The sequence below is a fragment of the Pleurodeles waltl genome, chromosome 6, assembly GCF_031143425.1.
Source record: "Pleurodeles waltl isolate 20211129_DDA chromosome 6, aPleWal1.hap1.20221129, whole genome shotgun sequence".
NCBI classification, from domain to species: Eukaryota; Metazoa; Chordata; class Amphibia; order Caudata; family Salamandridae; genus Pleurodeles; species Pleurodeles waltl.
In genome coordinates, this window is record NC_090445.1 from 435,061,436 (window position 1) to 435,088,419 (window position 26,984).

A 26,984-nucleotide genomic window follows, 5' to 3' on the forward strand; every position below is an offset into this window, starting at 1 on the left:
GGGTTCAAGCAGCCAACCACTGGAGAATTGACAACACACAAGGACTGTTTGCAAGATATGATAGAGCACACTGGGTTGAGAGGGAAGATCTTATTCAACATCTCCCAGAAGAGTTTAAAAAGAAAGGACAACAACTTGTACAGGAGAGTAAGTTACTATCTAATAACTCTATTAGATGTGCTCTTGATGCAGCAGAGACAGCTGCCAGGGGCTAAACACCAGTGTTTTATTACGATGGGAAGAATGGTTGCGTATATCAGGGTTAAAACCTGAGGTTCAACAAACACTTCTCAACTCCCCTTTTTATCAGGAACATTTATTTGGCCCAGAGGTGGACCAAGCACTAGAAAAAATGAAGAAAAGAAAACAAAAAAAAGACGCTGATGTTGAAGAGTCTATGGGGGCTCTTCAAAATCCCGGTAACCGAGGCTCCTTTCGAAAACCTGCCTTCAGACAAGGCAATAGGCAAACAATATCAGGATGCTCTGCCTCTTTCAGGCGACAACACTCACCATCCCCTTTCAGAGGATTTTACATAGGATCATATAGGGGAAACAATTCTAAGGGTTGAAGAAGAGATGCCTCCACATGTGCCACCCCTACCACCTCAAAGCAATGACTCTCTTCTCATTCATCCCGATCACATAACACTTGTTGAGGGATGTCTACAACAGTTTTTTCCCAATTGGCAAAACATAACTGACCAGTGAGTTTTTGATATTATCCTACATGATTATTGTGTGGAGCTCATCCCCACATCTCCAAACATACCACCCAGAAAGCTCAAACTTTCTCAGGAACATTTTCAACTGTTACATCAAGAAGTATAGGCTCTCCTTCAGAAAGTTGCAATAGAGTTAGTTCCCAATCATCAAAAAGGAACAGGAGTATATTATCTGTATTTTCTCATTCACAAAAAAGATGGCTCACTTCGGCCAATTCTAGATCTCAGACCACTAAATCATTACTTCTTGTCAGGACAGTTTCATGTGGTCACTCTACAAGATGTAATACCACTATTGCAGCAAGGAGACTTCATGTCTGTTCTAGATCTAAAGGATTCTTATTTCCACATCCAAATACATCCAGCGCACAGAAAATATCTCAGATTTGTCATACAAGGCAGCCATTACCAGTTCAAGGTACTCCCATTTGGAGTAACAACTGCACCTTGTATCTTCACAAAATGCCTTGCAGTAGTCGCACCGCATCTACGCAGACAAAGCATTCATGTCTTCCCATATCTGGACTATTGGCTTATCAAGTCCAATTCACTTCACCAATGTCGTCTGCATACACAGACAATCATTCATCTCCTTCACCAGTTAGGGTTTACCATCAACATAAAAAAATCCCACCTCCAACTATCTCAGATACAGCCCTATCTAGGAGCTGTTCTTAACACTCAGTTAGGGATGCCCTACTCCAACCCAAGCAGGATTCAGAATGTAACAAGTCTCAGTCAAGTACCCCCAATCAGTTCAGAAAATTCTAGGGATGATGGCATCTTGCATTGCAGTAGTGACTTATGCACGCCTACATGGTCTCAAGCTCAGGGAAAGTTACACGATCTAGTGTTGGTAGATGGCCGCATGCTTTTCTCTCTGCAATGGTGGAACACACAAAATCTGACAAAAGGGCGGCTGTTTCTAGACCCTGTTCCCCAGATCACTCTCACAGCTGACACATCCCTGACAGTTTGGGGTTGGTCATCTACAGTGTCTCAATACAGGGATTGTGGGACACCAAATATCAAGCTTTACACATAGATTGCTTGGAACTTCAAACCATTCATCTAGCATTCAAAGCATTCCTGATTCATCTGCAAGGAAAGACCGTTCTAGTCTGGACAGACAATACCACGGCCACGTTTTATTTGCAGAAACAGGGGGAGGACATACTCTCTACAATTGTCTTGACTAGCTCAGACAATCTGGTATTGGGCAATTCGCCATTGCATTCAGTTGTTAGTAGAACACCTCCCAGGAACAGACAGCGATCTTGCAGATCTACTTAGCAGGGTGTGGCAACAACACCACGAATGGGAGCTCCACCCTCAAGTCCTACAAAAATACTTCCATCTGTGGGGGTTTCCACAGATAGATCTGTTCACAACAACAAAACACTCAAAATGCCCAAACTTCGCTTCCAGGCTCTCACACTCTCTCTTCAAGAGTAATGCTCTATGGATGAGTTGGTCAGGATATTTGCATACGCTTTTCCACCTCTCCCTTTTCTTCCCTTTGTAGTAAGGAAACTCAGACAGTCCTCTCTCACCCTCATTCTGGTGGCTCCTACTTGGAGATGCCAACCTAACCTTGGTTCACAACACTACTTGAACTTTCAGTAGTTCCACACAAGAAGCTTCCCCTACGCCCGGACCTTCTCACTCAGAACCATGGAGAAATCAGGCCCCCAAAGTACTCAACCTTGTAGTTTGGCTTCTGAGGTCATAGAGTTAGGATAATTACCATTCTAAGAAAGCACGCAAACCCACAAACAGAGCATGCTACACAGCTCAATGGAGAAAGGTTTGTTATGTATTGTCAAAACAAACAAATTGATTGGTTTAATGTAACTATTCAAAATATTGTTTGCTATTTGTTCTATTTACAAACTTGTGGTCTAGCATATACTTCAATACAATTGCACCTTGTAGTAGCAGCATATCTACAAAACAGACATTTATCATTATTCAAAATTCCAGTTATTAAAGCATTCATGGAAAGTTTTAAAAGGGTAATCCCACCTAAGGTGCCGCTAGTACCAATGTGGAATCTTAATATTGCAATCACCAGACTTAAGGGACCCCCATTTGAACCTTTACATAACTGTCCACTCCAGTTTCTGTCTTGGAATGTAGCTTTTTTTTTTATAGCAATCACTTCACTAAGAGGTGTGAGTGAGCTTCAGGCATTAACCTTTGAGGGAACTTTTTCCCAAATACATAAGGATAGGGTAATCCTTCGTACCAACCCAAAATTTCTTCCAAAAGTGGTTCCCCCTTTTCATCTGAACCAATCGGTTGAGTTACTGGTTTTCCTGGTTCTGTTGCAGAAAGAGCTCTACACACCTTTTATGTTAGAGAGTGTTAATGTACTATATTGATAGGAGTAAAGACTTATGTAAAACTGAACAGCTCTTTTATGGCTGTCTCACCTCCACATATAGGAAAGACTAAATCTAAAGCAGGTATATTAAGATGGATTACTAAATGTATCCGCACATGCTATGCTTAAAGAACTCTACCCATACCTCCTAGAGCACACTGAACACGTAAAATACCTGCATCTATTGCATTTTTCGGTGATATACCAATAATTGACATCTGCAGACTAGCCACATGGTCAAATCTGCATGCATTTGCTAAACATTATTGTGTGGATGGTTTTACACTGCAACAAGCAAATGTTGGCCAAGCTGTGCTTCGTACTCTTTTTCAAACAACTGCAACACCCACAGGTTAGCCACTGCTTTTGGCACGGCACTGCTTTACAGTCAATGCAGAACATGTGTATCTACTGCCACATATGCCATTGAATGGATTATTTTACTTACCCTGTAAGCATCTGTTTGTGACATGTAGTGCTGTAGATTCACATGCGCCCGCCCACCTCCCCGGACACCCACGGCTGTTGCAATATTTTATTACACTTCATATGCATGTACATCTCTTTCTAACACTATTCACACACCATTCTCATCCAACTTCGGGAAAACAATCTAACAATGGAGTTGAAGGCCATGCGCAGTATCACCAACAGGAGGGGTCACTTTCCCTCGTGTCTCAGATGACTTCTTCGAAGAAAAACAACTTGTACACATTCGGCCCAACACTAGATGGCAGAAGTATGCAGAGCATGTGAATCTACAGCACTATATGCCACGAACAGATGCGTACAGGGTAAGTAACACATTCCTTTCAGTTCAGCGTGCTCCAGTTAGGCCTTACCAGCACCCCTTAGGTGTTCACCAAGCTGGTGGCAGTGGTTGCAACTCATCTGCGGAGATCAGGGGTGCCAATCTTCCCCTATCTCGATGACTAACTTTCGAAGGTGAGCTCGCCCCAGGCTGCCATCTCTCACCTTCAGACTTCGGCGAACCTCTTGCATTTGTTGGGATTCTCTATCAGAGTGCCGAAGTGACACCTGACTCCCTCTCATACGCTCCCTTTCATCGGATCTGTTCTGGACAGACTGTGGTTTTGGGCCTTTTCTCCCTAATGGCGAGCCCAGGATATTCAGTCTATGATACCGATGTTTCAGCCTCTTTCCTGGATTTCAGGGAGACAGACCTTGAGGCTGTTGGGACTCATGGCCTCCTGCATCCTGCTGGTAACACATGCACTCTGGCCAATGCAAACTTTGGAGTGGGACCTGAAGTTCCAGTGGGCACAGCATCAGGGAAATCTCTGCAGCATGGTCCAGATCTTGGAGAGAACTGCAAGAGACCTAGAGTGGTGGCCAATGAATCGCAATTGGGTCAGAGGCAGACTTCTGTCCCTTCCTCAACCAGATCTGACAGTAGTGACAGATCTGTAACTCCTGGAATAGGGTGGCCATCTGGGAGTGGTGGCAATCAGAGGACTCTAGTCTCCAGCAGAATCCGGACTCCACATCAGCCTGTTGGAGCTCCTAGCAATCTGGTTGGCATTGAAAGCCTTTCTACCCTCCATCAAGGGAAGGCTAATGCAGGTGGTCATGGACAACAGCACTGCCATGTGGTACTGCAACAAACAGGGCGGGGTGGAGTTGTGGACCCTTTGTCAAGATGCCTTGTGCCGCTGCACAGGGCTGGAACATCAGGGCATATCCCTGGTGATTCAACATCTGGATGGTTCACTAAATGCCACAGTGGACATCTCAGCCAAAGATGCGTAGCAGATAAAAAATTGCTTCTCCACCCAGAGAAGGTGCAAGGTCTTTCACTAGTGGTGAGAGCCTTGGGTAGATCTTTTTACTTCCACTGAGAATGTGCAACGTCGGCAGTTTTGTGCGCTGGTGTTTCCAAGGCGACTCTCGTTCAGAGACGCTTTTCTCTTTGAGTGAAGCTCAGGCCTTCTGTATGCCTTCCCACCAATACCACTCCTGCCCAGAGTTCTCAAGAATGACCAGGCCCAAGTTATCCATATGGCTCCGGACTGGACGCATGGAGTCTGGTATCAAAAGCTCTTGAGCAAGGCCATCAATCCTCCAATCAGGCTTCCCATTCAGGAGGATCTTCTATTGCAGCAATGCTTTTTTGTGGCTGCCTGACCAGCAATCCCTCTTCAAGTCCCCTATTGTATAAAACTTGCTAAAAAGTCTTCTTTATCTCTTTCCTTCTTCACCATTTATCATGCCTCTGTGGAACCTTAATCTTGTGTTAACATTTTCAATGTGTGCTCCCTTCGAACCACTTCAAAATTATCCTCTAAGGCTTCTTACGATTAAGACAGCCTGCCTCGCCACATTAACATCTGCCTGAAGAGTCAGCAAGCTTCATGCTTTATCATCCAAGCCTCCATACCTCTCCATCCATACTGGAAAACTGGTGTTTCACAGTAGGGCCTCCTTTCAACCTAAAGAGGTCACTCCATTTCATGTAGGCAAATCCATCACCCTGCCTTCTTTTTACGCTCCTCCACATACCTCTAAAGAAGAGTGACTCCACCTTCTGGACCCAAAAGGAGCTTTCTCGTTCTACCTTGACCAGACAAAAGAGATCTGGGTGGAAAACCAGCTCTTCTTGGGGTTTGTCGGAGCGAAGAAAGGATGGGCCATGCAGAAGTAGACCATCTCCAAATGGATTGTACTCTGTAGTAAAATCTGTTATGCTCTGGCAAAAAAAACAGTCCCCTGAGGCTTTGTCAGCTCATTACACCAGAGCTAAAGCTGCTGCTACTACTGCGTTAGCACACATAGTTCCAATCCCGGTCCTGGACATCTGCTAGGCAGCAACATGGGCTTCCTTTCACACATTCACAAAGCACTGGTGCCTGAACATTCAGGTCTGTAGGGATGGACACTTTGCCCGTTCGGTACTGCAGGACTGCCTCGTCTGAAGCTGGTCTACAGACCCACCTCTGTGGATGATAGTGCTTGGGTAGCTATCCCACGGAAAGGAATGTGTGGATAGAAGTCTCTATCAGATGAATAAGTTACTTACCTTTGGTAACTCCTTATCTGATAGTCTGTTTCTAGCCGCTAATTCCTTACTGACCCAGACATCCTCCCCTCTCTGCGAACGGGTTTCTAGAGATAAAGCAACTACCCTTTCAGAGCCCTAGTTTTCCACGCACCAGTGGTCAGTGTTCTTCGTGTGTCCGCGGTCCTGCCGTGGAAAGTCATAAAAATAAACTGACATCAGCGCGCCTGGGTTGGGCCTAAAAATGCACTGCGAACATTACTTCTGGTGTGGATGGCGTCACGCAGAGACGAGTGACACTAACTATAGGTGCGCAGGGTTACTGCTCAAAAAAAATCTTCCGGATCCAGTGTAATGCCTTGGGATAATTCAAAGGAAAGGAAACTGTGACTAGATATATCCTCTACCAGATAAGGCGTTATTGAATGTAAGTAGTTTGGTCTTTGAAGCCATTCCTCAATGAGTTCACAGTGAGGGAGAATGGTTTCTCTCATGGTTATTAGCGTCACTTCCTTTGGATGACTTGTACAGATACCATTGGGGCAAGTTGTAGTTGGGCATGCGTGAGTGGGATAGTTTGGAATGTGAAAGGTGAGTTTTCCATGTAAGTTGACTACTGCCCTTATATTGACTCTGCCCAAGTTAAAGGGGGGAGCATTTGGGTATAACCTACAGCTATGTTCTGAAACACTCTTGTGACTTGTAAACCAAACACCGAAGGTTGATGCGTGCTTCGGTTGTATATGTGGGGTGCATATCAGTGTATGTACCGAGCTTCTGAACATCTACCTAACTTGTGTTCGCTGTTGTTGGTGCTTTGCTTGGTGTCGTCTAAGACTTTGTACTGCACAATGTGTTTACCAGTGTTTTACAGGTGAAGTGCAGGCTGGCTGTCTTGGTAAAGGTTAGTTTCTGTCCACATCTGGGATACTAAGTAGATGTGTTGTTGTATTCCTTGAATATGGGGTTAGCTGTGATGTCTAGCTTCAGCAAGGCTGGAGGTCCTTATGTATGATGGTCCGCCCTGTTCACTGTCTTCCATTCTTGTAATAGAGTGGTGTGGAGGTTGCAAAGAGTTATTTTTGTGGTGGGCATGTGTATAAGTAGGTATTAGTATTGCTGTGGGTTGCTCCTGGGTAGTTGTCACTGAAACTCATCTGGTTAGTTATGGTATGAGCTTCAGGGATGAGGATTGGACTGTCAAGTCTGATTTGTATGTGTTTGGTAGAAAAGTGTCTTTTGTATTGTCTCTGATGTGATGTGTTGTATGGTATGTAGTTATGTCTCAGGGGTGATTGTGGTTGTCAGATAATATTAGTGATTGCTCGCAATAATGTTTGTGTCGAAGGAAAGCCTGTTGATTACTGTATTGGATCAAAATGAAGTTGAAGTATGGATTGGTGAGTGGTAGGGTGTTTTTTTGGGTTCATTGGGTGATTATGCTGAACCCACTGTTTGTGGTGTTAAGAAATACTACAAAAGCTAACCTACTTAATAGGTTGCCTTCTAGCATGATGTTTTTGCATTTGTTTAGGAAGGGTTTTGTTGTGTGTGGTGAGTGGGTTTGGGATGTTTGTTTTCTGAAGTGTTCATGTATGATGATTAATAATGCATGATTAATAATGCAAGTACTGTTTGTTGAGCTGAGGAGAGGCTACAAGGAATTATGTGTAGTTGAGTAGTGTGATTAGTGTAATTGTGTGGGGAAGCAGTGTTTTATCATTTGGTATAGTGTGTTTTCTCAAGGTGTTGGTGAAGCTTGCGGTGCGATAGAGACCTATTTTTCTGGTCGTTTAGGCATACTGAGTTGTATTGCTGTGGTGGTTGTCATGTTGAATATTCTGTGTAGTGGATGTGTCAGGTCATGGCATTCTTAAAGTTGAGGGCTTATTCTGGTGTTGATGTTTGATCTAGGGTTGAAACATTATTTTGATCTTGGATTTCTTGTGTTGTGTAGCATGCTAGCTGTTATTCACAATGGTCCCATGATACGGTGCATTGGGAGGTGAAAGAACTTCTCAACAAAGGATTTGAAAGAGATGGAGGGCCTCTCTAGATGAGATGCAAAGAGGGTGTGGAAGGTGTGATGCTATAGTAAGATATAATGGGCTGTAAAGAGTCTTGGGATGAGGCAGATAGTTGTGATATGGTGGGAAGTGGAGCGTTGAGGGGCGACTAATATGAAAGTGTTAGTGGCATGTGTTGGAAGTGAGGGGAGTGGGGTGAAAAGGATGGGGAAATAGAAAAAGAGTTTGGAAGAAGTGGGTGGTAAACAGAATATGAAGAAGGTAAGAGAGACTTGGGGACAAAGGAAGATTAAAGAGGGGGGTGAGGATAGTAGAGGTTTAAGACCACTGGGTTGTGGGATATAATGGTACCATTATGGTGTGCTGCTGCATGGTGCAGCCATATATTTTTTTGACTGTTTTATGATAGGAGGCAAAAGTTGTTTGGTTGCTAGGAAGGTACGGAGTTTGCTAGGTTTTATTCCATTTCATGTAGTTGCTTGTTGCTGGTGTGGTTGTGTTTATGTGGTACTTGTGTATAGTATGAATTCAGTGAAATGCAGAGTAGAACCGTATATTGGCAGTGGTAAGTAGTAGATGGGTATGGCCATTGGTCTGAGGGCTGTGGCAGCGTGCACTCACCTCCCTGCCATAGCTAAATCACCAAGTCACTTTGCCACAAGTCACAACTGCTATACTTTCTTCTCCACATACTCCAGCTTATTTAATACATTGTGTCATGTACTCCAGCCTCCAAGAAGGAGCTTAACTGCTTTACTCCATTTGCCACACAACAAGATGATAGACGGAGTGCTGAAACCTTACAAACACTCACCCTCAGTCACAGATCTGGGATAAATCCATTGTTCTTTTGCTCACCATGCCACCCCAGTTTGGACCCAGCCATATGCAAATCAGTCTTGACCCTGTTAGTCCATTTGCTGACCTGCAGCTACTTAACTGCTTGGCCAGGCAACAATTTCTGCATGTTTCACTGTGCCCCACCCACCCATGCTAGACAAACTAAGAGTCTCTAGTACATTTACATTTCCTCAATTAAAGAGGGCCAGAAAACACTTATCACTGGTAGACCCTCTACTACCACAGGACCATTCCTCCAAGTGCCCATCTGTCCACTGGGCAACTAGTACTTTATCCAAGTCTCTATGGTGCCTGTGAAGAGAAGGTAGAATGTTTGGTATTGATGAAGTATATTTGTACCACTAGTATATTAGGGGTGACGCTTGCTAAATGCTCACATTTACTTGACGGGTATGACAGGCTATGTGAAAAGAGTGCTACATGTTCGGTATTCACCCTAACACAACCATGTATATGGGCCTTTACTTGGAAAGAGAAAATCACTTATCCTACGGTGTATCCCGAGGTGAAGGTGCCTTCCCAGATTAACAAAAATGTAATTAACCCTCCCAGGGGTTGGTTCGCACCAGAAAGCATTGAACCCTTGATTACTGCCGGGAGATATGGGCCGTTATCCTGCCTAGATGAGAATGATTGACTCATCGGTAGAGAAGAATTAGTTAATTTAACTTTATTGAAATCTCCCCACATAGAAGATATAAGTTGGAAGGCTATTGCCACAGATCAAAGTAATAATCCTGACACTACCCCTGTTGGTACATTGTCTGCATTACCCAATTTTAGTACGGACTCACCCTCTGCTTTAGCTGAGCCTGTTGATATGTTATCAAGGTATATATCCTGGAATATAGCCGGTCTGGAGTCCAGCCAGTGTATTCCTGATTGGAGGGACTTCATAGATCAGGGCGATATAATTGCATTCCAGGAAACTTGGGCTATCACACCGATATTTCGGGTGGGGTATCTGAACTTTAGCAAGCCAGCAATTAGAGGCCAGAAAGGGCGTCCTGTTGGAGGTCTTACAATTTGGGTCCGCCAAAGTGCGGGTGTAAGAGTTGAAGAAGTGACAATTGATAGTCCAGACATAATTGCCTTAAAGATAAAATCCAACCAAGGTACAAACATCCTGTTGGTTAATATTTATGTCAGGGGCCTCCAGGGAGGAAGGGTTTCTCCGACCCTCCTCCTGTTGGATGACATTCTATCAGGAACAACGACCGATGGCCACAAGATTGTGATGGGGGATTTTAATACTTGTTTTGAGCCCTTGGGTATTGAGGACGGCCCGCTCACCGAGGATGAGGATCTATCCTGGGGTATTCCCCAACTCGAGATACCTCCGATTGCTAAGTGGTCGAGCTCAGCCACCTATATCAAGGGGCTATGCCTGGATATGGGTCTAAGAGCTGTTAACGGAAGGGTCAAGTCAGATAGGAAGGGCAGGCATACGTTCAACAACGGCAGACACAGTAGTCGTATCGACTATATTTTGGTCGATGTGAGGCAGTGGTTTGCAGTTGTTGATATGTTAGTTACGGAACGCCCAGAGAGCGATCATGACCCGCTGGTTTTGACCTTAAGGGATTCCAGCTTTCAGAGGTCTGAGGGCAGTGGTCCTAATATAATAGATAAAGAGGTCATTGTGAGCAATGATACGCGCAGGGTACGCTGGCCCAAAATAGCTGTGGACGCTGGTGCCCGCTTGGTGATAAGAACCTTAGTGTTTAGTTCTGTGGAGCGTTTAAACAATTGTGGCTCACAGGACGAGATTAACAGCGAACTTATACATACCCATTCTGACTTGTTTCAGGAACTTAAAAAGTTGTTAATCAAATTTATTCCTAAACAACCTAGGACCAAGAAATACTCATCCACTACCTGGTTTGATAAAGAGTGTAGCAAGACAAAAAGAGTTCTCTTTGAGGCTATTAAAAACAAAAATCATAGCCAGATTAGATCTTGTAGAAAACTCTATAATGAGGCAAAACGCAAAGCAAAACAAAAGTGGGACGAGGAACGCTGGCTTATGCTGTCAGAAGCCTGTGGTAAACGCAATATGCAACAGTTTTGGTACCTCATAAAATGGGGTATCTCGCAGGACGCTCACTATAGTCCAGCATCTGTCTCTAATCATCAGTGGGTAAAACTTTTTGAGGATCAGTTTAAGTGTCATACAGTAGAAGTGACTATACCCCACTGTCTTGAGCCCGTCGAGTCATTAATTTTCTCAGTTACTGAAGTCATTAATTGCCTGCAAAACATTCCCAAAGGGAGGGCCCCTGGCCCAGATGGTATTCCAGCTGACATTTTTTTGGAAGACCAGGACCTGTGGGTGGGTACCTTATATACTCCACCTGGTGAATGCAGTTGCAGCAGGCGCTAAAATTCCTGACTCATGGTGTGGGGCAGAAATCCTTCCTATGTACAAGAAAGGCGATCGCTCAGTACCCTCAAATTACCGGCCTATCAGCCTTATTGATGCGATCCAAAAAATCATAGCGCGCCTCATTTTAGGGAGGATACAGGAATGGATAACAGACTCAGATATTTTGACTCCGTTGCAGGCGGGTTTTAGACCTCATGTAAGCACCCTTGGTCAAGCCTTTCGTTTTGCCCTTTTATATTGGAAAACAGTTTTTTTGGGTAAGGGCAAGTTGTATGCAGCTTTTGTGGATCTAAGATCTGCATTTGACTTGGTTCCTAGGACTAAATTATGGGAATGCCCAGGGCTCTAGTGCGACTCTTAATGAATCTTCATGCATACACTTATGCCCAAGTCCGCTGGGGTAAGCCTGGCGAGGTTACGGACAGGTTCCATGTTTTGAAAGGTGTTAGACAAGGATGTGTCCTGGCTCCCACTTTGTTTTCCCTGTTTATTAACAGGGTTACCAAATATTTTGCAACACATCCCACGGATGCTCCCCAGATAGCGGGAATGAAAGTACCATTGCTCATGTTCGCGGATGATACCTTGTTATTATCTAAGACAAGGCAAGGGCTTCAGCAGGCCCTACTCAGATTTGAGTTATTTTGTGACGAGCATGAGCTAGAAGTAAATGTTTCTAAAACAAAATTCATGGTACTAAGAGGTCGAACACAAACTGTGGCAACGGTTAAAATGGGTGGTGCTATTCTTGAGCAAACTAATGTATTTACATATCTGGGTGTGCATTTTAGTGATAATTTTAGTTGGAAACCCCAGATTGATATTCAAGCACTTAAACATGTTCAATTGGGCGGTGCCCTTCTTAAGGAATATAAAAGATCATTTACCCGCCCGATGTCCCCACTTATGGAAATCTATGGGTCAAAAATTCTTCCCTCAGTTTTGTATGGGGCAGAGCTTTGGGGTTATAGCAATCTGGACCGACTGATGCTGGCCCAAAACAGATTTACAAGAGGGGCGGTTGGTCTTCCGAGGTCATCCCCACGCATCCCGCTCCTTTATGACCTTGGGCTCCAACCGGTGGAAGATCAAGCCAGATTTCGGCCCTTGGCCTTCTGGCGGAGGTTGTGGTCTACCCCAGAGCTGTTATTATATGCGAAAGCATGTCTCGAGGTAAGGGACACCCTAGGATCCGATAAGATTGGTTGGTTTAAGGGTGTTAGAACCACCCTTTGTGCCATGGGTCTAGGTGCCCTTTGGCACAACCCAGACTCAGCTACTTTTCCTTCAAAAAAAGAGCTGAAACAACTATATTGGGAATGGGTGGTAGGCATAAGACACTCATCCCTTATAGGTAGTTCCCTTACAACAACATTTGTACACGTGAAAGATGTCTCTGCAATTGAAATGTATTGGGATGTTATTACAAAACCTATGGACCGCAAATTATATCACCAAGTTAGAGTGGGCTCAATACCATTAAGGTGTTTAACCTCAACCTAGGGCATTGGAGGCCCAGATAAATGCCCATTGTGTACTGAAATGCGGGAAAATGTGAGCCATTTGTTCTTTGTCTGTCCATTATATGCTGCCCCAAGGAAGAAGTGGTTGGTACCCCTATGCAAAAGTCTGGGCACACAATTGGCCGAGACTGCTTGTAGGATCCTTAAAACTGATCTTTCACCTACTATAGCAATAGGGGTGGCCAAATTCCTGGGGTGGGCATGGATAATTCGTTCTGAACTACTAAAACAGTTACATGTTTTAGATAAGTAAAATATCTTGAACATTAGAACTGAGTTTTTAAAGTAATGTACTTCCTTTTTTAATATGTTAAAATATTTAACAAATGAAGCATTAGTAGCTTTTATGAAATATTGTATTTATTGTTTTAATCGTTAGCACTGTTAATTTTATAAGTATTATGACGTGTAGCATGTCTTTTATGATGAAATATCGAATAAAGACTTCATTGACTTGACTTGACTTGAGAAAATCACTTTCTTTTCCAGTAGATCCACATCAAAGTCATAAGCACTGAATCGTCCCGCCCATGTGTGAGAATCCCAGAGCACGTTTTAAAATGTTCATACATGTATAATAAACTTTTTACATAGTACCTTACATATATATCTGAAGCCTCAAAGAAAGGCTAAAAATGGCCTGATTACATAGAATTTTCAATTTTAAAAGAAACCAATTACATAAATGTCATTAATAAAAAAAAAAATTAACACAGAAAATCTTTCACAAACCTTTTATAAAGGGAAAGGGAATATGAGACCGTTTTAGCAGATAGAGATTGCCATTCAAAAGATAGAGAAACTGGTACCATGCCTTTAAGAAAGTCACAATTCCCCGCTGGATCCCATCATGCCTCAAAGTTGACAGTTTAGTCAGTTAATTTTTCCGGCTCCTGGTAACCGGTTCCTTTGGCATTGAGCTCTGCCTTTTTGGCCAAAAACCACTGGACAATCTTTCGAAAACCTTTCTTCTGGAAGTAATTTGACATTTTTCAGCACCTAAAGTACTATACATTTGTCTGGCAAAAAATAGTTTGATGCCTTCACTTTATGTGAAGCGTCATTCATGTGGGAAGAAAAAGGCTCATACAGATCCCAGTCAGACGTTTTCCAAGCGTACTTTGAAGACATAGAAAAGATCAAACTACATGGTCTCCAAGAAAAAAGGCAAGTCAATACAGCTGATTCATCAAGAGGCCTTTGGGAAGGGTCAGTCTTCGTCCAAAGCACCCTCCTCTCACTCCAAGGTCTCTTTTAGAGGGTGATCCAGGGAGAGACTTCACCATCTTCACGAGAGATGTTCTTGGTCGATGTCGAAGTAGGACATTGAGTACAGAACAGCTACCACTGTGCTTGCTGTCGATCGATACCGTTGATGTCAAAGCATCCTCTACGTTCGGGTATTTCAGGAAAATCAGAGCTGGGTTCTAAATGAAAAGTCTTGAATTTTTTTTTCCAAGAATGGAGCAATATACAAATAAATGTGTTTCCGTATGCAAACAACAAAAAATACTGAGACTACGCATCCATATTCTTCCAACAAGAGGCAAAAAGGAACGCCCTTTTGATAAACTGATTAGCGATATTTCTCTACGAATTTCATCCAGTTCCTCTCATGCCGACAGTAATCCTCAAACTCTACAGGTCCAAAACCAAGATGAGTGACCACACCAAAATGGCCTCATCAGTGGTGGTTCACAGATGATCTTCACCTGCCAGAATGACCACAAGAAGAGATTGCCATGCAGGTAGGCTCTCCTGTACAAGTTTGGGGTACAGATAGTGCACCCCAACCTTCCATCACTGAACTTGACTGCTTGGCTCCTGAACCACTCCAGTGTGGACATTCCACAAGACTGCATGGACACGAGAGGCTAAAAGACCCACCACAAGAAAATCGTATGCTTTTAATTGGAAGATGTTTTGCTTTTGGTGCATCCAAAATAGACACAATCCATACTTGTGTCAGGAAGAAGTGGTTATAACCTACCTTCATTTGGCAAGGTCTGGTTTACGATATTCTTCTATTAAAGTGCATCTTATGGCTATAACTGCCTATAGAAAATCTCCATCACTAATCTGTTTCTTTAAAATACCAGTAGCTAAAGACTTCTTAGAACTGCGTAAAGTATTCCCTCCAGTTAAGATAGTCTCCTCCTTGGGAACTTGAAATTGTTTTATCCAAATTACTGGGACTCCCATTTGTGCCCATTCACAAAGCCTTATTACAACATTTTACATAGAAAGTGGCTTTTTCATAGTAGCAATTACATCAGCACAAAGAGCGAGTGAAATTCAATGATTATGTGCAGTAGAGGCATATAGTGTTTTATGGTAATAGTTATGATGAGACCTCATCCCAGTTTACTTGCCGAGGTCTTTTTAGAATTCCATATTAATCAAACCACCTCATTGCCTACCTTTTTACCTAATCCATCTACTGCAGCAGAAATGTCTATACACACTGTTGATGTTAAGAGTTCTAAAATTCTACCTAGACAAAACCAAAGACTTAGTCAGATCGCCTGTTTATTAATTATGGTCCACTAAGAACAGGCTTTTTGTCATCAAAACAAAAGATCTCCAGATGGATAGTTTCTTGTTCGTACCAACTAGCTAAAAAGCCTTTACCTGGTAGGCCTAAAGCACATTACACAGGGGGAAAGGCTGCAACTACAGCTCTTCTTAGAAGTATTCCTGTTTCAGAAATATGTAAAGCTGCTACATGGAGATCTGCACATACCTTTACTAGACACAATTGTCTAGATTCAGAATCTAAAGTAGATAGTCAAATAGGACAAACTTCTTTGAGGAACCTTTTTGGGTGATTGTTGAAGCTGTTTCTACTTCGTGTCCGCTTCATTGCTTATGACTGTTGATGGGAATTCCCTGGAAGAGAAGGAAAAGGTACTCACCTGTAATGCTAGTTCTCTTCCAGGGCAAGCCTCATCTTAGTGATTAGCAACACTCCCCGGACAGGAACTATTAAAACTCTCAGCAACTACTACACCCAGGTGCCAGTTTTCTATAATATCCTTTAAAAGGCAGCCTATTGGCGAATTCTGTCTCATAATACCTTTCCTTTTAAAAAAGACTTGTGAACATTTATCTATGGTGATTTTTTTATTTTTATTAATTACACATTTATGCAATTGTTTCATTTTTTTAATGAAAGTTCAATGTAATCTGGCCATTTTTAGCCTTTCTTTAGGCTGCAGATATGTATTTTTACGGTACTAGGTACAAAGTTTATTATACATATATGAAAAGTGCTCTGGGTTCCCCACACATTGGTGGGACTAATCAGTGTTTATGGCTTTGGTGTCAAGTCTCCTGGAAGAGATCTAGGTTTACATGTGAGTAACTTTTCCTTCCTGTCAAATAGTGTTAGCTCTCTGGTTTTGTGACTACTGCTGTTTTCTGGGACAATCATGTCCATCTCAAAAGACAGAAGAGGAGATATTTAGAATAAAACTGAAATCCTTGACCTGGAAGGGCTGAACCCTACACATGCAGCCTAATTCCAGGGCTTTGGTCTCTTTCCTGCTATACTGTTGGGGTTCTCCATAGGTGATAGAAAGCACAGCTTTACATAGATGGATGTGGATCGCCAAGGACAAGCTAGCTCAAGGCACTGAATCTCAGTCTTCAGTTTCTTTCCTGAAAGGAAGACATTAGTCCAGTAAAATTATTTTCTGAGGGGCAGGACTGTCTACTAAAGCAAGAAGTAGGTTCCTTCTTGAAACATTTGGACTCTAAAAGCAGTCTGAACTCGTAACCAGCATGCATTAACAGAAGCCACCTAGTTAGGCCACTACCCCAGTAAGTCTACGTAGCTTGAGTATAAAGGTATTGGGACACTATACACCTTATTGCATTTTAGAAAAAGCTACTCGTAGATTCTGTTGTATTCAAGGGTGTTTTATTTTGAGGTGAATCATACATATTTAGCCACAGCTGATAGGCGTTTCGCTATGTCGAGCTATTGAGCTTTTTTAGGTCAAAAGATTCAAATTCGAAGTCCTTTCAGACGCCTGTTGTTGCTCAGTCAGTATTGTTGTGTCTGTCACCTAAATGTAAGTTTGAACGCTGTTGCACTCTGAGTTGTCGGAAAATGTGCAGGACAACTGTGGGGTGCCATCACCGCATGTTTTCAAAGTATTTTCTCATGTTAAAAAAAGAAAAGTCACGCAAATGGCTCCTCCTTGATACGAGCTGTGCAGGTGGCCATTTTAAGAAATATAGGTTGATGATATTCTATATTATTCAACAAATATGTCAGTTCATGATTAGTAGAAAATATAAGTTGATAGATCAGGGGACGGAATTTGGAGGGTGAATCAAACTGTTATTCTGTGAATCCAACTGGTATTCTGCATCTTTAGTCCAGAAGATCTCTCTAGTTTTAAACCTGCCAATTACCATTCACAGTAAATATTTTAGTAGCCTATTGGGTACTTTGTCAGCCTAGTCTGGAAAATTAAAACTTGTTTAGCGACCTTAAGGTTAGTTTGACACCCCATAGTGCTACGCAGACCATTCCGATGTGGTTCTTGGGTGAACTTGTGGAAACTGTGTTTTTGTTTTTTTATGAGCTATGCTTTAGCCTATTGGCATGTGCCTCACTCTGCTTCGCTTCTCTGAAATTCTAACTTAATTAGTCTAGTACTTAAGTTTTCTTTGTATAGTTCTTTTGATAGCAAGGCCCTGTTTATGTTATGTATGCTTACATGTCTATGGCACTGCAATTAACCTTTTAGGTCAGTTGCCTGTCACAGGTATCCAAAGAATCCACCATCTGCTTCCTGCATGGCATGAACCTAAGAAGGGTTTTACTGTATATTAAACCTTAATTATACGTGCCAAAACTCTGACCTGGTCCCTTCCGGGTTAGACTATAGGAATGCAGTTTATGTTGCTACTCATGAAAAATCTCTTGAAGTTTCCAACTGGTTTAGAACTCAGCACCTCATGCACTTTTGAGTTTGACTGGGCGTTACTATACTTCACTTCTTCTGCATACTTTATATTGGTTCTGTTATGGCATTTAAATTCAATTGTTATAAAACAAGGCAAATGATATGCCGAGACTTTAATGGTTTGGTGCTCGGGCTTTCTCTATGTCTGTGACAAAAGCTTGGATTTCTCTCCCTATTGCCCTTAGAGCAGAATCCTGCTTGCATCAACCATAGCACCCAGCAGTGACTGACTAACGGGTTGATAGTGTCTTAATGATGTTTTGTCCTATAATGTGCTTAGGCATTGCCTTATGATCTAGATTTTAGCGTTTTCCTCCACTTCACAACCTTTTCCTCTTGTGTTGCTATAGCGCCAAGAATCATGATTGAGTGCTAGAGAGAGTGACATAACCTTAGACCTACCTCTTTTGTCTGATTTTTTTTTTTTTCAGCTTGCCAGTACTACCAGATAAGTCGGCCACATTTCACATATTACTAAGATGCCATTATAAAGCACTTTTTGGTCTTGGTGGTACTATCTTCTTTTTTTGACAACCAGTTCTAGTCCATTGCAGTATTTTCCTTTTTGCCTGACGTTGCCCTTTGTATGCGCCACAGGCTCCGCTTTCTGTCCCTGTAGTCTTAAGGTTTTACTTTTCGCAAATTTGCTCCCTCCAGTCCAAGCGATTCCACTTCTAGGTGGACCTGAATAGGGTGTCTACTGCTGCAAGGTTTCCATAAACTGTATTAAATTGAACTGCAAAACCTGAGGTAATAGTTGTAGCAGTTACAGTGAACTCATAGACTCCCACAGTGATGCCCTCGGACAGTGCATTCCCAGCCTCCCCCATCCATTCTTTAGCCCACCCCCTAACCCCCGATCATCCCCATGCTCTGTTAAAGTGGTTAAAATCCGTGGGAGGGGAGGGGTTATGTTGGATTAAGTTCTGTCCCTACAGCAGCCTGTTATCCAGGTTTAGCAACACAAAAGGATGATGTACGGAGTGCTGAACAATGCAAACACTCACCCCCATTCACAAATCTGGGTTTAATCCATCATTCTTTTGCTCACCATTCCACCCCAGTTTGGACCCAGCCATATGTAAATCAGTCTTGACCCTGTTCCTCATGGGAACAGCCCAGCCTGAACTGTCAAGCCACGTCCTCCCTGGACCAGAAGCAAGCATCCTGGAACGGTTTCAGGGTATCACCCTTCATCAGCCAGGCTAGCTTGATTCCAGTGGCACAGTGAATAAGGGACCCACATCTGGGCCGACCCTTCCCACTAAGGGCAACTTTAGCAACACAAAAGGATGATGGACGGAGTGCTGAACAATGCAAACACTCACCCCCAGTCACAGATCTGGGTATAATCCATTGTTATTTTGCTCACCATGCCATCCCAGTTCGGGCTGGACTGTTCCCAGGGGGAACAGGATCCGGACTGATTTGCATATGGCTCGGTCCATACTGGGGTGGCATGATGAGCAAAAGAACGATGGACTAAACCCAGATCTGTGACTGGGTTGTGAGTATTTGAAAAGTTTCAACCCTCCGTCCATCATCCTTTTGTGTTGTTATCCAGGGTTGCCTATTGACTGGGCATAGAACAGCTGTCTCAGCCCTGGTAGGCTCATACCTAGACAATTGTAATGACAATACTTTTTGGCTGTGTGTTGGATCTTTGGGACAGATCACTCCATTGTCTTACCCGTAGCAGCCACAGTGGTGCTTAGGATGCTTTCTGTTGTCCATCATAGCATCTGTGGCATGACCTTGACTTTCTTGGAGCACCCAAACTTGAATGCTGGTGTGCATGCGCTCTTTCAGTTCCTGCACCATCCCTCCAGTAGCCTGCAGCTTATAACCAGTTTCAAACCATAAGATTTCAGGGGAAGGTTAACAATGGGGTTTTCTCATCCCACCTTTAGAGTATGGCAGAGAACAAAACCTTTGAAGTGTTCTTTCAGGGCCAAAAAACCCTAAGGTGGACATGCACTCTATAAAAGATTTTGCTCATATACTTGCGTGTCAGGAAGGAACACCTAAACCTTGTTCTGTCAGATTTGTCATCAAATCATTTTTTGTTAGGATGAGATGAAAATGTCTTCTTGTAGACCTGACTGTACAACAGCAGAGTGGTGGGAGACTACAGACACCTTTCTGGTAGCCAACTAGATCTGGGCCCTCTTGGAAAGTTTCACAGTGGGGCATTTTCTAGCTGTGAACATCAGCAACGAATAACCCCAGATGAAAAGTGATTCAAGAACTCAAATGGGTGCTACATTTAGGAGTTAATTCTTGTGTTGACATCCAGCGAGTGTGAAAATGTTACCGTTTTTTGTTTGGAATAAATACTAAGTATATGCCTCGATGTATGTGGAACCGAGGTTTCTCAGGGGAGGGATTAAACCAGGCAGAGAAGGTCCTGTTGATAGTGTTATCTATCCAGTTATCACAGTGTCGTTTGATGATTAGAACCTCAGGAGTTAGAGGGCATAAATGATTCCGCTGACACGGTCACTTGTGATAATTAGGGGACACAGAAATGTTCTTGTAGCTCTTTACAGTCGGGAACCTACCAGGCATTCCAGAGCTCAGTGGAGAGGGTTCATCACCACAATACAGCATCTGAGTTTGATGGCCTGTATGTAGGAGAGTAAGATCATTTTGCCACAGGTAAAGGAAGTGGCTCATTAAATGTCCAGGTCCCAGCGTTTTCTCATAGTAGCATCTCTAGTGCTGTTTAAAAGAGATGATTTGTTGGAACAATATGCCAACTGAAGTCCGGGAGGAAGTTCTGCCTAATAGTCTGTTTTACACATCTACATGTTTGCATTTCCTGATGCACGCACTGAAAGACAAGACTCTATGAACCCACTAGTGATGTGTTTGTCTACTATTGGTGAGGTTCGGAATGCCAGTATGTCACAGGGTGCTGGGCAGGCATTAGTCAGAACTTGTGGACTGGCTGGGAGTCAGAATTACTTTTTCTCGTGTGAAGTACTGCCCACTGTACTAATAATTACAAACTATTTCTTTTAAAAAAAAAAGAGCGCACCAGTTATAAATTAGGAGTCCTACACTATGCCTCATTTACAGCTTAGGATTTTATTTATTACAGGACGCCATAGAAAAGGTAACAACAGTCTGATTTTACTAAGCTATTCAGCAATGTCCAAAATGGCAAGATTTTGAGGAAATTAGTTTGCCACTATTGTATTGTATAGCCGTCTGCCTGAACCATGTGCCTGTCACTATACTTTTGCAAATCTCTCATTGGGCATGCCGTCAAGGCAACCTTGGCTGGAGAGGAACATGGACTTTATGGGTGCATTTTCTGGGTATCTCCAGGATTAAAGGCGAGCACTAAAAAAACATAATGGAGAGCAGCAAGGTGCTCCCTTACCTCTTTGATGGCACGAGCCTAACAAACCTTTTGTAATGTAGGAATCGTTTTATAAAAAAAAAAGTTATTCCATTTAGTCTGTCCAGAGTTTGAGTCTGTATGCACGTTCTGAAAGAGCTGATTCATGGATTCTTCAATGTAATTCTTTCAGGCAAAGTGGGAATCCCTCGTTGTTCATTTGTGGGGGTGTTCAAAGGGCTTCTTCCCCGAAAAGGACACTACTTAGGAACATATTATAGAGCTAAGAAATGACATAATTGTTTTTTCTCATTTGTGACAAATTTTTGACTTGCATGTCAATCCTTTTCAGTGACTTTTCAGCGTGAAGTGTGTGGCTTATAATAAAGTACATTTTGAAATGACTTTGCCCCCTCAGTGCATAGCATTTTAAGATTACTCCGGAGTGGGCTCGGAATGTTTTAAAGACAACTGCTCTTCCAAGAGGTGTAATTCCTGGGGGATTAAACGTTTCAAGGTAATTACATGCCTTCCAAATGCATGTTGACATAGTGCTATCTGAGCAGTGTTCTGTTTCGCCGAACCTTGGGGCTTATGCAGGCCATAGTTTTGAGGCAGAACCAAAACTGTCCAGCCTGGTACTGAAATGCATTGTTTTTATTTTAAATTTATTGAATTGGAGTATTGTGTGCAGCAACATCATACTAACCGAAGAACATTGCCCGTGCCCATTAGAGGATAAACTTGTTTAGGAATAATTCACCTGTGTGAGTCAGACTGTGAAAGTGGAGCTTTTGAAGCTGATTGGTAAGAATGGAAAGATTAAAATTGTATGCTGAGATTTAGCTATTTCAGTGTTGTGTGTTGAGAAATAATCAGCCCATCAACTTCAGTGTGTTTTGATCACAGTATCACAATTGGGAGATCAGGCATAATGCATCATTCTATACTCTCTAAAGTTTTGTGGTGTTTTTTGTGGGGAATGTAGGAAAGTACCCAGATGTTGACATGGTTATTCCCACTTTTTGCCTGCTGTCAGTGTGTTTAGACTGTTTTCACTGGGACCCTGCTAACGAAGAGCCCAGTGATTGTGCTCTCTCTCTACCTATTCGGTTACCTTGGACCTTTGTGCACTCCACAATTGGCACACTGGTGTCCCCTTATAAGTTCCTAGTATATTGTACTTAGGTATCTAAGGCATTGGGACACTGTGGGGGGCGGGGGGAATGGGCTTCACATGTAATTTGGCACCCATGGGAACCCATGCAAAATGTGTCTGCAGGCCTGCCGTTGCAGACTGCATGAAAAGGTGCATGCATTCTTTCACCACAGGATAGTATACCAGGTCACTGTAAGTCACCCCTATGGTAGGCCCTTCCAGCTCAAAGGTAGGGTGCAGTTTCCTGTGTGTGTGTGTGAGGACATCCCAGCATGAGCAGAGGTGCCCCTACGAACCCCATTGCTAATGTTCTGGACTTCGAGAGGGGAAGCCATTTTACCCATGTACTGGCCACATAATGGTAAGTATGAACCTGGGCATGTTTGGTGTCAAACATGCCGGAATCATACCCCAGTACTAATGCCAGTATTGGTGCCATAATTCCATGTACTCTGGGGGCTCCTTAGAGGACCTCCCACTCCCCTGTCAATCACCACCCCAGGGATGGTGCCCAGAGCTCTTCCAGGTGGCCACTTAATGTTGCCATCTTGAAAACAAGAGGTGAAGAGGCCCCAAGGAGCATCTGAGTGGCCAGGACAGGCAGGTGACATCAATGACCCCCTCTGATAGGTGTTCACCTTGCAAAATGACCTAACCCCGCTTAGGGCTATTTAGGGTCTCCTTTGCGGGTGGGTCCCCAGATTCGGCGTGCAAGACTCCACCAGAACTCCTCTGCATTGACCTCTTCTGCTCCTGGACACCGGAACCACAGTGAAACACTTTGGGGAAACGACAAAACTGCACTTCCTGAGGTGATATTGCCTTGCAACATTGTTTCCCTGGCTCCTTCCAGCAACTGCAACATTTCCACAGCTGTGCATCCTCTGGGGTCGGCAAGACAGCAGCTGCACCAGGAAGCAAGAAGGAATCTCCCTTGGAGTGAAGGTGTCGCGTCCCTGCATCTGCAGACAGCTACAGCAACAGCGTCCGGCTGCCTGGATCTGCCCTCCTCTAGAACTGCGTGGACCCTGCAACACATATGGTGATCCGGAGTGGTCCCCTTGGTCCTCTCTGCCCCCTGTCCATTTTGGGAGACGGTGAGCCCTTGCTTGTCCTTGTAGGACAGTACCCATGTGCGCACCGCAACTCTTGCAGCAACCAAGGCTTGTTGACTCCTGCTCCAAGGGATCATGGGTCTCCTCTCCAGATGTGCTGATTGAACCTCACTGCAACTTACTGTGCGTGCTGCCGGTGAGGACTGCAAATTCCTCTGCTGGCTCTCCCGACTGTTGAGGGTCAGCCCGGACTCTCCTCCAAGGGTTGAGTCCCCTGGACCATGCTGGTCTTCTTCGGCCTTGCAACTCTGCAGCTCCTGGGCTCCACAGCTGATATTCTTACTTCCCCATCGACCCAGACCTTCATCCACAGGAGGATGGGTAGTTGATCCTGCCCCGCCTGGACACTTCACCATCGACTGGACTCTGTTCCCTTCTTTTGCAGGTCCACTTATTCCAGATTCCACCTTTGGGTTCTTCTGGTCTGGTCCTGTTCTCACCATGTTCCTTTTCTAAGTATTCTTGTTAGTTCTTGGGAAGACCAGGTACTTAACTCTGCTCTCCTGGTCACTGGGGGTCACCTAAGTACTCATCTCTTGGGGGTCCTGTGTTCTCCAAGCTCCCCTATAACAACTCCATATCCTTTGGTGGGGGACTTCGCTTTGCGTTTAACTATTTTAGTATATGGTTTGGCCCTACCCTAGGGCCCTAGCATTTTTCTATATTTCGTTGCCAATGCTTGTTTCCTATGCTAATTTCTAATTATTACAGTATATGTGTGTGTGTGTGTATATATATATATATATATATATGTGGGTATATGTGTGTGTGTGTATATATATATATATATATATATATATATATATATATATATATATATATGTATATAGTGTGTACTTGCCTCCAGTCCGGGGACTGCCTATAAGTAATCTAGTTCAGTGCTACTGTAATAATGTACCTTTATTTCTGTTACACTGTGTGGTTCCTTTCAGGTGTGATAAGTTACTGTGTGACTGCTGTGGTATTGCAAGTGCTCTTCCTAGATAAGTCTTGGCTGGTCATCCACGGCTACCTTTAGAGAGCCCTGGCTTCCTAGTCACCGTCTTCATTGACTAATAGGGGTTGCTTTGACCTGGTATAAGGTGCCAACACCATAGGTGTCCACCACACACCAGGCCAGCTTAATACAGGGAGACACAGGTTAATGCTGCTGTGGTAGTGTTAATGGGATAGCACCACTACAAAAACAGTAGTTTTGATTGAAAAGGGAACGATTTATCAAATCTGTTGCAACTGAACAGTCACAAATTACTTTCATGTCTCAGGCCTTGTTTTCTAGGAGAAAAGGAGGGCCAGTAGCACGTATTAGTTATGCTTTAGTGATTTGGAATGTGGTTGTAGTGCGCAGGTGGGACTGAGCAAGTTCTAAATGTGTTTATTTAGGTCTGTATTTTATTTCAATTAAAGACCAATAGAGAGCAGAGTTATCGGTCTGTTTAAGAACATGATCTGTTGGTTATGGGGTGGGAGCAGTGCCATTTGTGGCTGGTAAAATCTTAAAGCTGAATTGACAGCACAGTTATTTATTGTCTGTTGCTATTTTGAGTCCGTTGTTGTGATAAGAGGCAATGTTGCATTACAGTATCATTGGGAGATTTCAGAAATATGCAGCAAAGGCTTGAGGAGAACTTTAAACTTGGCCTGAATTTAGTGTGATGTGATTCTGCTGTGGATGGTGTGAGGCCTATTGGCATGGACATTTTCCCACACTGACACCCTTCGCAGCTCAACATTGAACTATCCATACTCAGTGCTGCCTCATGATGCTTCTCGGGTGAAGACACTGCGTCCTGACTATTTGTTTTGGAATCTACAGATTACCTGGAAGAAGACCCTTTGCAGCCCTTGAGCAAGCAGCCGAAAATGGAGCTAGTGTTTGAGGAGTGGGATGTGGCTGGCCTGCCCTGGTGGTTTCTCGGTAACTTGAGAAATGGCTATGATCCATTGAGCAATGGGTCGACTGATATACCCACAAATCAGGTACGTATTGCATTCAGAAATAATGGGGTAAATCAATTTGTCAAAGGGTACAAGAGTAAACCTATTTTGTATTACCATGAGAAGCTCATTGCAGATATATCCTTTTATCAGAAGTTTGTAGCATTACCAAAAAAAGTATATTAATGAAAATATCAAGGTACAAATGGACATTCTAGATGCATACCTACCTGAAGAAGTCACAAAAAAGTGTGTCATTGTTTTAATTAGTGATTCATAGACAAATCCTCAAAGCACTCGCTGTAGAGCGCTTTCTGGCAAGCACTTATGAAGTAGCAAAATGTTTATTATGTTATCATTGGCTATGTCTTTACCTAGTAAGAGATTGCATTTTGCTTTCACTATGGTCTTATTGTTGAGTTCACTTTGACATTCGTGGAGTTTTGTTAATTTGATGGTGTTGAGGAAAATGTGTTGTTTTGATGATCTAACTGCACATCTAAGCAAGTCTAAATTTTCTCTTGGAGTCTGAGCCTAACATTGAGTTTACAAGGTCTGAAAATACAATAAAATATTTCTGTTTGTAGTATATTGTCCAGTGTGTGCCACATATTACGTGGGTCAGTTATTCTTCTAGATGTCATATTTTGAGATTCTTCCCTAGAATTTGATGGCAGAAGCATATACAAGTTCCCACCGGGTCCCTTTCATGGCCAAGTTGTTTTCTTGTGTTTAATCGTCCATTGTTAGCAATTAGGCACCTTTGGGCATCTGGAATGATGTTTGATATGCAAAAATCCCATAATCTCATCCCTCCTTGAACTTTGAGCCGAAGCTTTGTAAGAAAGTGCAAGATTTTTGTTTCTTGGTCCCAAAAAAAATTAACTATTTTGAAAAGGTTTTGAATTGGTGGCATTGAAAAATAGAGATTAATCTGGGTTAATGATTTGTCAGAAGATGGTTCACCACTGTCTTGCCTAGTTAGGTGTACCTAAAATAGATGTGCATGACTTTCTCAAACTTAAGAGCCTTATCATGAAGCCATTGTCTCTAATGAGTCGTTGTGTATAATGATCACTTTGAGGGAAAAGGTAATCTAATCTCAGAAATCAATACATATGTTATTAAACCCCTTCCAACTACAGATGTTTAATTGAGATTGTGATCCCATTCCTACATGCAATCATTATGAGGAGGTATACTATGTGGATATCTTCAATACACTTTTTTATTGTAAAATATTTAGAGTATTTAAGAGAAATATGTATTGCTTCAAATGCTTTAATCCATGACCTCTTTCTCAAATAATAACAGACTATTGCTGTTCTGCATGAGGATTTTCACTGACATGTCTTAGTTACATCTGTTTGGTAGATGAACAAGTTACTTACCTTCTGTAACGCCTTTTCTGGTGGATACACTTGCTACCTGTGGATTCCTCACCTAAAGAATTTTCCCCATGCGCCAGCACCCAATGGAAATTATTTCTACTAGCTCTGCATGTCGGCGATGATGTCACAATTG

General features: G+C 43.0%; 1 protein-coding gene across 1 annotated transcript in view; it reads left to right on the forward strand.

The window, feature by feature from the left end:
- MDM4 (MDM4 regulator of p53) overlaps positions 1–26,984 on the forward strand; it is a 176,636-nt gene that overhangs the window by 69,226 nt on the left and 80,426 nt on the right. Inside the window, exon 9 of the mRNA XM_069242124.1 lies at positions 25,339–25,502. Coding sequence (XP_069098225.1) covers positions 25,339–25,502 — 164 coding nt within the window. The remainder of the gene's footprint in view (positions 1–25,338; positions 25,503–26,984) is intronic.